This window comes from Homalodisca vitripennis, chromosome 3 (genome assembly GCF_021130785.1).
Source record: "Homalodisca vitripennis isolate AUS2020 chromosome 3, UT_GWSS_2.1, whole genome shotgun sequence".
Classification (NCBI taxonomy): Eukaryota; Metazoa; Arthropoda; class Insecta; order Hemiptera; family Cicadellidae; genus Homalodisca; species Homalodisca vitripennis.
Window position 1 is genome coordinate 29,467,363 of NC_060209.1, and position 14,171 is coordinate 29,481,533.

General features: G+C 31.3%; 1 protein-coding gene across 3 annotated transcripts in view; it reads right to left on the reverse strand.

Annotated features, from left to right (window-relative positions):
• Positions 1 to 14,171, reverse strand: part of LOC124356737 (apoptosis-stimulating of p53 protein 1) — an 879,319-nt gene that overhangs the window by 637,370 nt on the left and 227,778 nt on the right. For all 3 annotated transcript variants that reach the window (XM_046807921.1, XM_046807918.1, XM_046807920.1), the window contains exon 3: positions 2,964 to 3,105. In XM_046807921.1, the coding sequence (XP_046663877.1) occupies positions 2,964 to 3,105 (142 nt within the window). The remainder of the gene's footprint in view (positions 1 to 2,963; positions 3,106 to 14,171) is intronic.

A 14,171-nucleotide genomic window follows, 5' to 3' on the forward strand; every position in this document is an offset into this window, starting at 1 on the left:
ACCCATATATTGCTTAGAATTACCAAAATTTTATATTTAATTAAAATATTTTGTCAACTTTAAGTATAAAATATTAGGCATTTGCCTGCATTTTCTGAAAAAACCTCCTTTTTTAATATTAGATTAATAAATTGAAAAACGGCAACGTCGTAATAGTTTCCATTAATTCACGTTCAGTTTCGTGAATAGAAACTTTTTCAATGGCCAAACATTGACTCGACGTAAAGCCTTCAGGGAATTCCTGCAAAATTAAACACTCAAACTTTTTAATTAGGTTATTTCAAGATAAATGGATTCCTTATAAAAGCTGTGTCAAAGAGAGAAAGTAATGGAAGCCAAAAATCAAGTAATTTTCCTTATAAAAGTACTCCTTCACGAATGACTAAAGTTAGGATTATTTAATTAGTTCACATTAGAGCCATTTTGACGTAATTGGTTTGCACTGCACTTAAGAAACTTTTTTTTAGGTACACATATATGTACACGAGTATATGCTTTTAATATGTCCACATTTCTATTCTTGAATATCATTACTTTTATTCATATTTTTCAATTAAGGTTCCACTCAACATCGTAACATACATAACGAAAATAAACATCAATTAACACTTAATAACATTAAAATAACTAACAAAATCAAAATTAGTATGTAAATGTATATACAGTTTATGTGTGTCAAGTAATTCTAACACAGTTTTCCACTCACTGTTGATGTAAATGAACTGTTTCTATTATACTACCAAATAATCATGAGTTGCAGCTATCTGTTTATAAAAGCTAATGGATTGATCTGTTAAAGTGCTTTGAGAAAATGGCTCGGCTTCCTTGATTTACAAATTACTCTCGATATGTTATTGGTGATCGGCGTAGTAAATAATTCGCAGTTTAATTTAACTAAGGTATTTAATATGATTGTTGAGTTTAGCTCCAGTTCATCTCCCATTTAGTACAACGTTTAGAATCTGACACTGTCATTGACTTAACTACAAGAACCGTGTTCGTCTGAAGAGATAAAAAAGTCGGCGACGAAGCTTATAGTTTTTGTCATCGAATTTTTTAAATCTTTTCAAAATTAGAAACATATAAACTACAACATATAAAAATGTAGTGTAATCCAGGTGAAGAGGTATTCTCACTGCCTCACCAGTTGCACAATTGAGTACACGACGATGTTACTGACACGAACTCTAAGAACGGTGGAGCAACCGAGTCTACAGTTTTGGATCTCTTGAAAAGAACATGAAGCCTGTATAGTGCCTCACTTTCAGAGTTCTTAGACGGTACCAAGGTCCAAGAACCATCCTTGTGTATGTTTAGGTTATTTTAAGGGTTAAACCAATGATTTACGCGTCATATGACTTATTAAAAAAAAAAAAAATAGATGGTGAACTCTTGGTATCACAGCAGATACATTTTAACAATAAACCATAACAAATTCGTTTGCTAAAATATTTGAAAGTAACCTATCAAATACCGAATATTTCGAAATATTTAGTATTGTGCTATAAAAGATCCGTAAGTAGATACTAGTTACTTTGGGAGAGTATTTAAAATTTTAACTTATATAGATATATAAGATGCAGATGCATTAATTTACAAAACCCTTTCAAATAGTCAAAACTAAAACTGTACTCGCTTTCGAATCATGAACCAAGAGTCAACAGATAAACAGTTATAATTGTCGATCCAATTGTCGATAAAACTAAGAACAATTACGAAGTTTAAAACTGTACTAAGTTAATTATCGATTTTACTAGATATTACGATATATTGTGTCTTAAATACAAGGTTACTAAAAATATGAATCCAATTCAATTTCATTAATTTTTATTCCACGAAATATAAATTGGATATGTACCACGTACACAACAGTTGACGCTCGGGAAATCAAGACCTGGCCCTACATTTATGGCTACCGAGATCTCCTTGTGAAGGAAACAGGATTTTCCGGACATTTGCCATCGTTCAGTGAAACAAAAATTCAGTAACACTACGTTTCGAGATCTGCAATCTGATCTCTTCTTCAGGTAAATAACTAACCTGATACATAATTACAAACTAGGTTAAAATAAACAAATCATGCCAAAACATTGTGGCACGCCTAAGTCAGAAATCACAATCTCACTTAGCCGTGCCAAATATGTCAACTAATAATAATGTAAAATATCAGAAGTCATGAAATTGGATTATCAAGGTGTATTTTTGTCTGTGACACGTAAATCCTGTTTTTCCAAGGATTGCTTTTATATATAAAACATCTTATCCTTCACCAATTCATTAAAAATTTCATAAGATGTAAGTTCAAAATCAACTAAGCATTCATTATTTACTTTATTTAAAAATAGTAAGAAGATGCTGCTATAATGCGTTCATTACTTGTTTTAGTTCATTAATAAGTTAAATACCGTAAGTTTTAAAAAGCAAAATAGTATTACATGAATTCTATACAAGGTTAAATAAGTATCCTTTAATTCTGAGTTTATTAGCCAATCTAGGAATGAATTTTAGATTTTGATCTTTGATATCTGTCCTTAACATATAACGCCTTTTCTATTAAAAAATATATAACCAGCTCCTAATTATATGACCAGAGCTTTTCAAAGTCAAAGGTGCAGAAGGAATTGAACCTAGGCCGTATGCAGGAACTGTTCGTAGTAATTACTAAAACCGAATGTTTCTGAAAAATATAATATTAATTATATCGTACGTGTATTAGTTTTGAAAAAATTAACAAAATAATCAAAAATCAATCTCATTTTATAATGTACTTCAAGAGATAGTATAAATATACCTCAGTAAAAAAACACTCATAATGGTAATTGCTTGAGTAGTAACATTAATCGCCGTTAAACGAGATTTCAAAAAACTTTTTAAAGTTAATCTTATAATAAAAATTAATGAATAAAGCTATTGTAAAGTAAAAAACAGTAAGAATATCAATCATCTATATGAAGGAAACTTACCACAACCTTGACCCCAGGACTCGACGAGGGAACATTGCTCATCCCCTGGATCACGTACACACTCTATCACATCCTTACACGTCGTGTCGGGAGTGACAGGAACCTCGGCCACCGCGTCCTCCACATACACCCGCACTATCAGCTGCAACAGAGACGTGCGATATTATTGTTGTAGTTCAGTGGAGATTATAATGTAAGGAGAACACTACCACATCCTTACACGTCGTGTCGGGAGTGACAGGAACCTCGGCCACCGCGTCCTCCCGCGGTAGTACACCCGCACTATCAGCTGCAACAGAGACGTGCGATATTATTGTTGTAGTTCAGTGGAGATTATAATGTAAGGAGAACACTACCACATCCTTACACGTCGTGTCGGGAGTGACAGGAACCTCGGCCACCGCGTCCTCCCGCGGTAGTACACCCGCACTATCAGCTGCAACAGAGACGTGCGATATTATTGTTGTAGTTCAGTGGAGATTATAATGTAAGGAGAACACTATCACATCCTTACACGTCGTGTCGGGAGTGACAGGAACCTCGGCCACCGCGTCCTCCACATACACCCGCACTATCAGCTGCAACAAAGACGTGCGATATTATTGTTGTAGTTCAGTGGAGATTATAATGTAAGGAGAACACTATCACATCCTTACACGTCGTGTCAGGAGTGACAGGAACCTCGGCCACCGCGTCCTCCACATACACCCGCACTATCAGCTGCAACAAAGACGTGCGATATTATTGTTGTAGTTCAGTGGAGATTATAATGTAAGTAGAAACCCCCTCGTGTGTAATTGTTATTTTTAAACTACTTTGGAACTATGACATGAAATAAAAAATAACTATAAATTAGAATAACGGTGTGATCTTAGGAAAAACTTAAGTGTCGAACATATATAACTATGAGGTCTCAATTTATCTTCTTTTCTAGATTTGTGTTTATCCTTCTCTTCCACATCAGTTCGCATTCCGTCTTTCTCACGTCGCAGCAACTTGAGTAGTTGGGCTCTATAAGCCATAAGCTTTTCACAAATGGTTGGTAGAAAGTACTGAATTCTCCACTTTCCCTCATCCTCTCTACGACTAAACCACTTTAAGCAGCTTACAAGAATGTTGGTGGAAACGCTGGTTTCATTGTAAAATTAAAAAATACCCACAATTGTTATAAAACATTACAACTCTTATCCATAATTTATACACAAAATACTTACAGAAATCAGTTAATTTTAGTGTGTAAGTTCTCCTGTAAGAAACAATCTAGTCAATACTGAAACAATGGCCAAAATAATATTAGGCGAAAGACGATTATTTAGGGGTTTCAGCGAATGGAATTATACTTTTAAACTGTTAATATACGAGGCAGTTATTGCCCAACGTTTATCAACAATAAACAGCGATATAGAGGCTGAGGCTTTGCTGTGTATGTGGAGACCACCGCTATAACTGGCCAAGGGATTACTGTATCCACGGGGCGTTTGTTAAGTGGCATGTAGTGCCGGGTGGCTCTTTTGGCATTTCCAAAGCCTTTTTGAACTCAAAGTTAGAAACTCATGGTTTCAAGTTAAAACCATTTCAGATTAATCGCCAACGAACTTTATATGATAGTGGATATTAAAAGTTATTGATATTTGTGAAAATTATTTCAGTATAAAATATTTCAGTCTGTCGATTGTGTGTAACATAAAAAAAATAATTCTTAAGACCTTTATTAAACTTTCCTTAATAAATTATTATAAATAAAACAATATTTTCAGATATAAAATTTAACAATATATCCCAAAAAAGTTAGGAAAAAGATTTTTTATGAGCCGATATAAATACCTCATATACATAGTGTCCCTTAACTCTCTGAACTAAGGTAAACCACCTTATTACTTAGGTCTCGAAAAACACGTTCCGCCATATGGACATGGGTCTCCAATGCTTAGTTTCCCATTTGCCTGTCTGTATGTGTTCTTTAATAAAAAACTAATAATTTAAATTATACCAAATACCAAATGTGGCTTAAAGTTCTATGATAACAAGACCAGTTACAGGAAAATATTATGACATTATCTTTTCAATATTCTCAAAATTAAAGCCATTAAAACTGTTTAGCGTATGATATCTGAAAACCAGCAACTTGTCCCAAGAATTATAATAATAACATGCTTTAGAGGATTTTATTACAAATCTAATGACACAAAAATTATATAAATAAAATAATAAATACATTATTTACAGCAGATTTACTGTGACAAGACATAGTGCACATTGAGGCAACATTTGGGCCAAAATTTGTATAATTTAATTAATTAGTTTTTAATATATTAATTTTATAAATAATATATGCAGAAAGACAGATGGGAAACTAAGCATCTGAGAGCAATGTTCATATGGTGAAATATGTTTGTCTTGACTTAGAGAAATAACGTGGTATACCTTTGTACGGCAAGTTACGGGACACCCTGTATATCAGAGTAGTATTTCCATTTCTAAATAAAATTAAAACAAAAGATTTTCCATACATAGAATTATAATAGAATATGATATACTTATTATTCTTACTTATTCATAGTAACAGTAACTGCACGCAAAATAGGTTGTAATAAATTGTGAATAACACTAATAAAAAAAGTAGAAGCAATAAAAAAAAGAAATTGAAGAGAACTGGAGAGTAGCCATATATTTTTTCATTCCGGACACTAAACCGAGGAATTGTTACTCTCCAAAATCGCCCCACTACTAGAAGTCTAGACAGCTTGATGAAATAATTCATAAGGGCGATTTTCAAAGTGGCATACAGGGTACATCTGAGCAAGCACTCGGCTGAAGTTGCCACATGGCATCACTGTATTCGGCTCAAACCGTTGCCATTTGGTACAAATGTGCTGTACTACGATTGTTCTCACTGAGTGCAGTTCCATGCCATTCGGTAAACAAAACGTAACCCTTTTTAAACTTTGTGTATAAACATTTATTCGTACGTAAGTGTATAATATGAACAATTGCCATAAATAAACACAATATAATATATATTTATCTTATTCAGGGGTTTGTGATTTATTAATTTATAATATGCGATGGATAAAACACAATACTGTTAGCAGTAGTAGAGTCGTGGACTTGCTCAGAATATTGAAAATAAACAAACAATTAAAGGTTACATTTCGTTGAAATAAATTACGAAATAACTCTGGTAGGAGCGTAAACTAGCAGAGTAGCGATCGAACTGACCTAAACTAAGAGCTCTTCTACCAAGAGGCTCTTGATTTTTATTATCACTTTCAGATTAACTTAGCGCGCCACCATGCGGCAGGCTGATAGACCTGGGTCAGCCTTTTATCTTTCAATTGTATTTTTGTATTAATTTTGACAAGTCGTTGCTTTGTATTTGAATTAAGACTTTATTTTTGCCAAGTAGTAAATGGGGGCCATTTTGAGCATTTACTTTGAGCTTAAAAAAGGTTGAGGTAAGATTTCAACGGTAAGTTTAATTATTTTAAGTTTAATTTAGCACTACTTAGTATTAAGAATAAGTTTGAACAGATGAGGTAAGAAAAATAGTGTTTTTTAGCGTAACTTTTCAATAAAACTTTGACAAGCCGTTGTTTCGTACTGGATTGAGATAGAGACCTCTAGTCTGTGGCATTGTTCTTCTTTTATAAAGACCTTTAAAATGAAGTGTCATTTGATGGAGGTGTGCATTTAAAAATTTTGACTTGAATCCCCAACCCCCCATTTTGGGTTGAGGGGCTAAGTTCTCATGTAGCGCAAAAATCATCATTTGTCATTATATAACTACCCCCCCCCCCCAAAGGATATTGGTTTGTTTAATTCCGTTCAAAAGTTAGAAGTGGGGGTGAGGGTGGGACTTTTGGGACACCCGGTATATATATATATGCTTAAAAGCAAACACTGATCAGATTTACCATAGCCTAGCCCTTTGCCATTGCAACAGGGGACAATAAATTGAAAATACCTGTAATATTATTAGACAAAACATATAAACTACACATATTAAAACTTTCTGTAGGTTATATTAAAAAAATACAAGGAAATATATATATATATATATATATATATATATATATATATATATATATATATATATACTATTAAATTATGGACGGCTATAGGAAAATATGCAAAATGTTACATTTATATATTACAGACATAATTAAGCCCCACAAACCTGTTGTTTAAATCTTAACACAAAAATTAAAATAAAAAAATCCTCCATGTACCCCATAATAATATTTATCGTAAACAAGGCCGTAACTTAGTTTGTAATAGTTTGTAACAAATTTGTGTCTCAAACTAAAAGGACTGAACTATGCAGTTCCCATTTTAAAGAAATTACTTAACTGAAAAAGGGAATTACAGAGAATGAACTGAGTTTATTCCGGAATAAAATGATTATGTTTTAAATTAACGACTTCGTACATTAACTTCGTTACTCGTATAAATTCCCAGTTGCAGAAAACTGTAAAAAGATAATAAATGCCTTTTAAATCATAAATATTCAGATAAACTCCAGAATATCTATAGCAATTATTAAATATTTACATATAGCAAAGCTCGTAAATGTGGAAGAGAGCCAGGATATACTATAAGCAAAAACAACAGCAGTGCCTCTCCGCAACCGAGCTGTTTATCAGTTTCTTATTTCCCGAGAGGAAGATAAAGAGAGTCTGGCTTTACAACCATTCGATTGTTGAAAATTCTCCCATAATTTACAATTTCATTTTTGTATTGGTAATCAAATACATATATTTACAAATTGTATTTGCAACAATTCAACAACAAAATAATATAATTAACTTATCTAAAATGTTAATTGTATTTAAATGGAACTTACAGATCCAACAACTAATATTTAAATTTAATTCAATAACAATTTTATGTGACTAAAATTCGATAAAACTTTTTTATTCGCCCATCTGAATGAGGAATACCACTCATTTTTACGATAAATATTTTCTCAGAACAATCTACTTAATGTATGTCTAGGCAAAATAAACCCACTACATACAGTTAAAAACTTTAAATATTTAAGAGCATGCATAAAAATACTGAATGAAAACTTCAGCCTCCAAAAGTTAGCCAAAATAAATAAAGCAATATTATTTGGTTTGTTTCATTACGTTATTCAACAGAAAACTGTTTAGAAAGAATATTTTAATATTGGTTTACAAAAATTTAGTTTTGACAGTTTTAAGGGAAGGCACATAAACAGAAGATACAAAAACAGAATGGTTATTGACATTTTCTTCTGCATTTCTAATTATATTATATTTGCGAAATTAAAAAGTATGTAGTATGAATAAGGATTTAATATCAATTATGTGCCATATCTGTTAGTTCCAATGTTTATACTACTTAAACTGTAGTTCTTTTCTCATGTATTAATTTAAGAAAGATCCAATATTTCTACTATACCTCTTAATTTCAGTTCGTGTAAATAGTTTTATAGTTTTTTTATATTTTAAAATGTGATGTAAACTATGGTAAATAAGTGATTCAATATCTAATTTGAGTTCTGTCAATAATAACAATTTTTAGCCTTTTAAAAGAGTTCGGAGCTAAACAACAATACAGTTTCCAATCCACTATTCTATCCACACTTTATTAAACGAAATCAACTAGAAGTAATTCAAATAAAATAAAAAAAAACAATAGCAAATTTACAATTAATAACAGACACCAATTTCAAGGTCATAGTATGAACTGTAATAATGAATTATTTCTCGGAATTTAAAACTATTTTGTTTCTATGAGAACGAATACTCATTACTACTTTAAAATATTATGACGTCTAAAATATGCTTTATGATTTAGAAATAACAATAGCTATGTCTATGTTTTCATCGGTCTGAACTCAACGAAACTTTTGCATAAACGTTAACTTAAACAAAAGCTTTCTTTTCAAATTTAAATTCAAACTTATTCAATGATAATTTCAGAAAACTAAATGAACATATCTCTGATAAGATAAGGAATGTAAGTGTACGAGAGAAGTTAACGCTCGTGTTGGGTTTATACAGAATATATTTTCTGGAGCAGGGGGTATTATGAAGTGCATCTAATTACTTTACTCCAAATCTCTTTAGCAGCTTTTTATAAACTTAATTCGTCGCGATATTCAAAGATACTCGTGATACTTAATTTTTTAACAAATTTTCTTTTGAAACTCAGTTTATGGCAATATTAGAAATAAATATAAATTATCAACACAGTTACAATTTAAAATGCTGCCCATTGGCTCCGGATATTTGAAACGGTCACTGCGTGAGAGAAGATCTACTCTCTGGGGATTCTGACAACCACTCGGCCCCAGTCATTCCGTAACTTGATTATTTATGCAGATCTTAAAAGCGCCTTTTGCTGAGAATCCAGTTGGCTTAATTGCAAATGAACTATTAAATTGCATTAGACTGTAGCACTTTATACGTTTATGTTATGTAAAGATAATGTTACATTTTAACTTTAATACACGTTTTGAAATAAGTCAAATTTATTTAGTACGTATACTAACTACCTACGCATTAGTTTCCGTATACTTTAATTTACAAATTATTGTTTTAGGAAGTCTACAGTCATATGTAATAAAATAACTCACTTTTATCTATTGCCACGGTTTAATAGATAATTCAAGTTGAGTAAAAACAAAATTTAATCTCCATCATTTTAGATTGAAAAACATCCGTGTATCTAATTATAATTATAACAAAAAGGAAATAAAAAATAACCATACGGCAGGATATAAAATAAAATTTTTAATACTTTACAATTTCAATAGTGAATTAACTATACAGATATTACAGTAGAACTTGCCTTTAAATGCATTTAGTTTATATCAACGAACAATAATTCTGTGATGGTTAAAGTTTTCCTGTGTATATTAAAAGGAACTGGCGAGAGAGATGACTGTATGTATATATGACATAGCGTTATGTGGTCTCATATTTTTTCATTGCGTTTGTAGTTTTGCGTGTAGATGACTACTAGTTAGTTCTGAGTCGTTGATTATTACTCCAGTTGCAATAAAACATAGCACTTAAATTTAAACTTAAATTTGGGATCAGGAACATAATTAAATTAAATATAGAAGTAGGAAATGGGCTACCTTTTAATATTTTTAAATCAGACATCATTAGACTATAGATATTTGAATAATGAACATCTCATTGAGGACCAATACATGATATAACAAAAAGATATCCTTAACGTCATAATAAAACCCACGTATAAGATACATAGGGAGTTATGAAACTATGGTAATATATTAATGTCCTTCATAATTGGTGAATAATCTTAATGCAGGCAACATTTAAACGTCATTTTTTATTAAAGTTAGTTTCATACATTACTGGACAGTAGGTTTCAGTGAATAAAAAAAATAAAGTGCAAGAAAGTGTTATAATATCAGTGGGACATCGTATTTACTTAAGATATGCCTATTTAGGTTTGATACATACCTCCATCACACAATTGGACAGATGCTCACTAAGAAATAGCTATGGAGTCCAACATCAGAGCTTCGTCGAAATACAAAATTCAACTAAATAAAATGAAATCTTTCTCGTAAGTTCCAGATTTCTTAATGGCTCATAGAGAAACTATTTCGCTTTTGACTTTGCGGCTAAAAAATGCTTATTAGAAAGCATTTCTAATCATCAAGGTATTAAAAAGTGAATTCGAAGATAGAAATACCTTCCAAAGACTGCTAATTAACTCAGGAGTGCTTGAATTTCAAAAGAAACTTATGTTATTACTTTTAAACTATAAGGAATTTTAAGTTTGCTGTAACACTTATTTTCGTCATCACTGTTACAGTTACATTATCGAGAGTTAATAATTAAAAAGAATTTCCGTACTTGTGTGTAGAAAAGTAAATAAAACATCTATCTACAGGCATACTTTATTACGTTGCTGGATATTAGATTAAGAATTTTTGAAACTAATCAATATTTAAACATATAAAACAAGTTCAGGTTTTACATAAACTATCAAAGATGAACGATGTATTTAATCGGTAATTTTTAATACATTTTAAAAACTTAATTTTTTAAATAACGAATTCTAAAGTGTTATTTAAATAACAGAACTGTTATGTAAAAGTAAAAGTGGTATAGATTATATTCGGATAAGTAGTAGAGCTGAGAAAGGAGGTTTATGGAGGGCGGCCGTGTCGGGTGACTCCGGACATTTGAAACGGAAACTGAGTGATTTCCGTCTCTTGAGAGAACCTCTCTCGAAAGCCACTCTACTAACAATGTTACTTATGATCATCTTCATATTATTTATATGAATTGTCGTACACATTGTTTTCGCTAGTATATCGAAGGTTTTGAAATTAAATTTACTAGGTTTGCTCTTTCGATATTGAGTACTTCCAACATTGTATAATTACTTTCCACAAATAGTAAATTAAAATAAATAAATAATTCATCCACTATTAAGATAAATCCAGAATAATAGTAATTATTTGTGACAATAATAAACATTAACTTTTTACAATACTCAAGTATCGACAATCTTTAAAACAAATTATAGACTATTATAATCCTACTAGAGGGTTAACCGTTCCGAATCTGTTTGTCACTCGTTGTTTGTGTTCCAGTGTTCCTACATTCATTAGTAGGAGCACAGTAAGTAAATAAACTAAAATATATAAGGAAGTCCAAAGAATAAAATTGATGATGATGAAAAATCTGAAATTTATCAAATTAATTGTGACAACTGTAATTTACAATACATTGACTAAACAAAAAGATAAAAAAGAGAGACAAGGATCATACAGCATGTCTGACATATCAACAAGAGCAAAGATCGGCCATAGCACAACATGCACTTCATACTGGATACTGGTTTTCACGAGTAAAATTATTAAAAGCAATCCAAAATAAAAAGTTCATCGATGCTTGGTTTTTTCTGTATACAGAAGAACCAAAATGATTTAGTAAATAATGAGTGTAGACTTCCAAAATTCACCGTTACTGCCTCTAAAATAACTGAATATTAATGTTTACATATATAGTAAAATACTTCCTGGTCTTTTAAATTTTATCTCCTTATATATTTAATTACATTTGTTTTTATTTAAGTCTTAATTGTGTGTAGCACTTTTCTGTTATAACTTGTTTGTTTCTGTAGCACTTGTTTGTATAACTTTAACTACTTTTATTTCAGTTACGTGGGTCTGATAATGAATTCCTTGAACACCAAAGGCCTCACAAAAATACAATTTCATAGTTATTGCAGTTTTTGTTTATTACTTAAGTATTTGATTCCAGTAAAAAGAAGCTGGTAGAATGTAAAAAAGGAAGAGTTAGAAGATTGTTTGAAATTTCCCTACAGCTTCGTGTTCGAAAAGCGGACGTGGAGGAAGTGATACAATTAGAACTCAAAGACCTCCTGAGGTGTTGCAGAAAGGAAATAAAGGATTCCTTCAATCTCAATGTGCTGTTTGTATATCACCGCCGGTTGTCTGGCGTGTACAAGCGCTGCCAACAGCACTATGACTGTTTTAGAAGACTGAATTTTTATTTATAAAGACTATAACAGGAAATATAAAAATCAATGAGAATAAGTAATCTTAGTTGCAAAAGTATTACATTTTACTTGTGAAAAGTAAAAATACATACTATTTTCTTGCTTTACTAATTTTCTTATAAAATAAACTTTTTGTTTGATAAAAATTCTAAGGAAGAGACAACAAGTTTCAGACATCAGTCACCTTAGCCGTGTGAAAAGAACTTCATTTCCTCCTTTTGACATCACCGGATACGACACCTGGTTTTTCTTTGGTCTCAATTGTAGAGCGCCGAAGGAACTTCTCAACTTTTATACGATCAATTCAGCCTGATAGCAACTTTGAGATACCTTTTAATATGGAACGTTTTAATGAGTTGTGCCACATAAAGATTTTGAGCGAGACAACATAAATGGATTGTTTCATTTCCGTTTTATAGTTCAAGAACCGAAATCTAACTTGTATTTTATAAGCACAAAACCCGGTTTATCTTGAAATCGATAGAGAAATTTCCGCTAAGAAACAACTTAATTGTTATCTATAGAGTAAAAATATGAAATGACAATATATTTTCAAATTTTATTTTTCTTGGTTTAAACACAGTTTAAAACAACTGTCAGGTACGTAAATAGGTGTTAACTCATGGAAAGAAATAGGATTTTTCCGGAAGTTTGCCATCCTTTATTAATAAAAAATTCAGTAACACAGCGTTTCAAGATCTTTACTTCAGGTGAATAGCTACCTTAAGACATAATTGAAATCTAGTTTTAAATAAACAAATCATAACTGAGCGTTGTGACACAAATAATTCAGGAAAAGATCAACCACGTTGTGAGTGAAATCATGTAGACTAACTCTAAAGCATGCATTTAAATAAAGTAAATAAAAAAACAGTAATCATTACAACTGAATTACACAACATAGGTCACAATAAATCTGCATTCACCGACCTACCATATAGAACTGATGATTTGTTCATTTTTACGTCCTCAAAAACAAACTTCAAACTAACTATACACCAACCCTTAAAATGATGACTTTTAATCTTTTTATTTTGTTTTCTGGGAGGAATATAGCTATTTCTGTATCTAACTTTCGGTTTTGAGTATATCAAACTGAAATATATAATCGGATAAATAAATCGTTTCATATTTTAACCCTTTTGATACCATTCCATTTCAACTCCACCAAAAAAAGCAACGTGATTGACAATTAACTTTCTTTTAAACAAATAATTCCCCTCCTGAAAATAAACCACGTTACGTGATTTATACAGCGTAAAATTTGCTCTCAGCGGTTAGGTTATTACTTTATATTTGATTGTGAATTCTTATGTAAACTCAATTTTGTGTGTTACAGCTCTCTACTGATCTAGTTAATTACGATCTACATAATGCTGCTGCGAATATAGACTGAGTAAGGAGACCACCTGAGCAGTGAATAATGAATGCGGCTGGGAAATTTGAGGTGTTAAAATCGATTTTCTGTTGGAATAATTAATTTAGAATGTTGTTTTAATTTTAGTTTCATTACTTTAAGATACACAACAATGTTAATGTTTTCCTAATGTTAAAGTTTTAGATATTAGTTTTCTGGTAAAGAGAAAACTTGCGATAATAATGGAAACAAAGATTACTGAACCCAATACGTCATGTGTAGGCTACTCGATTGTGTAAACTTATTTGCAT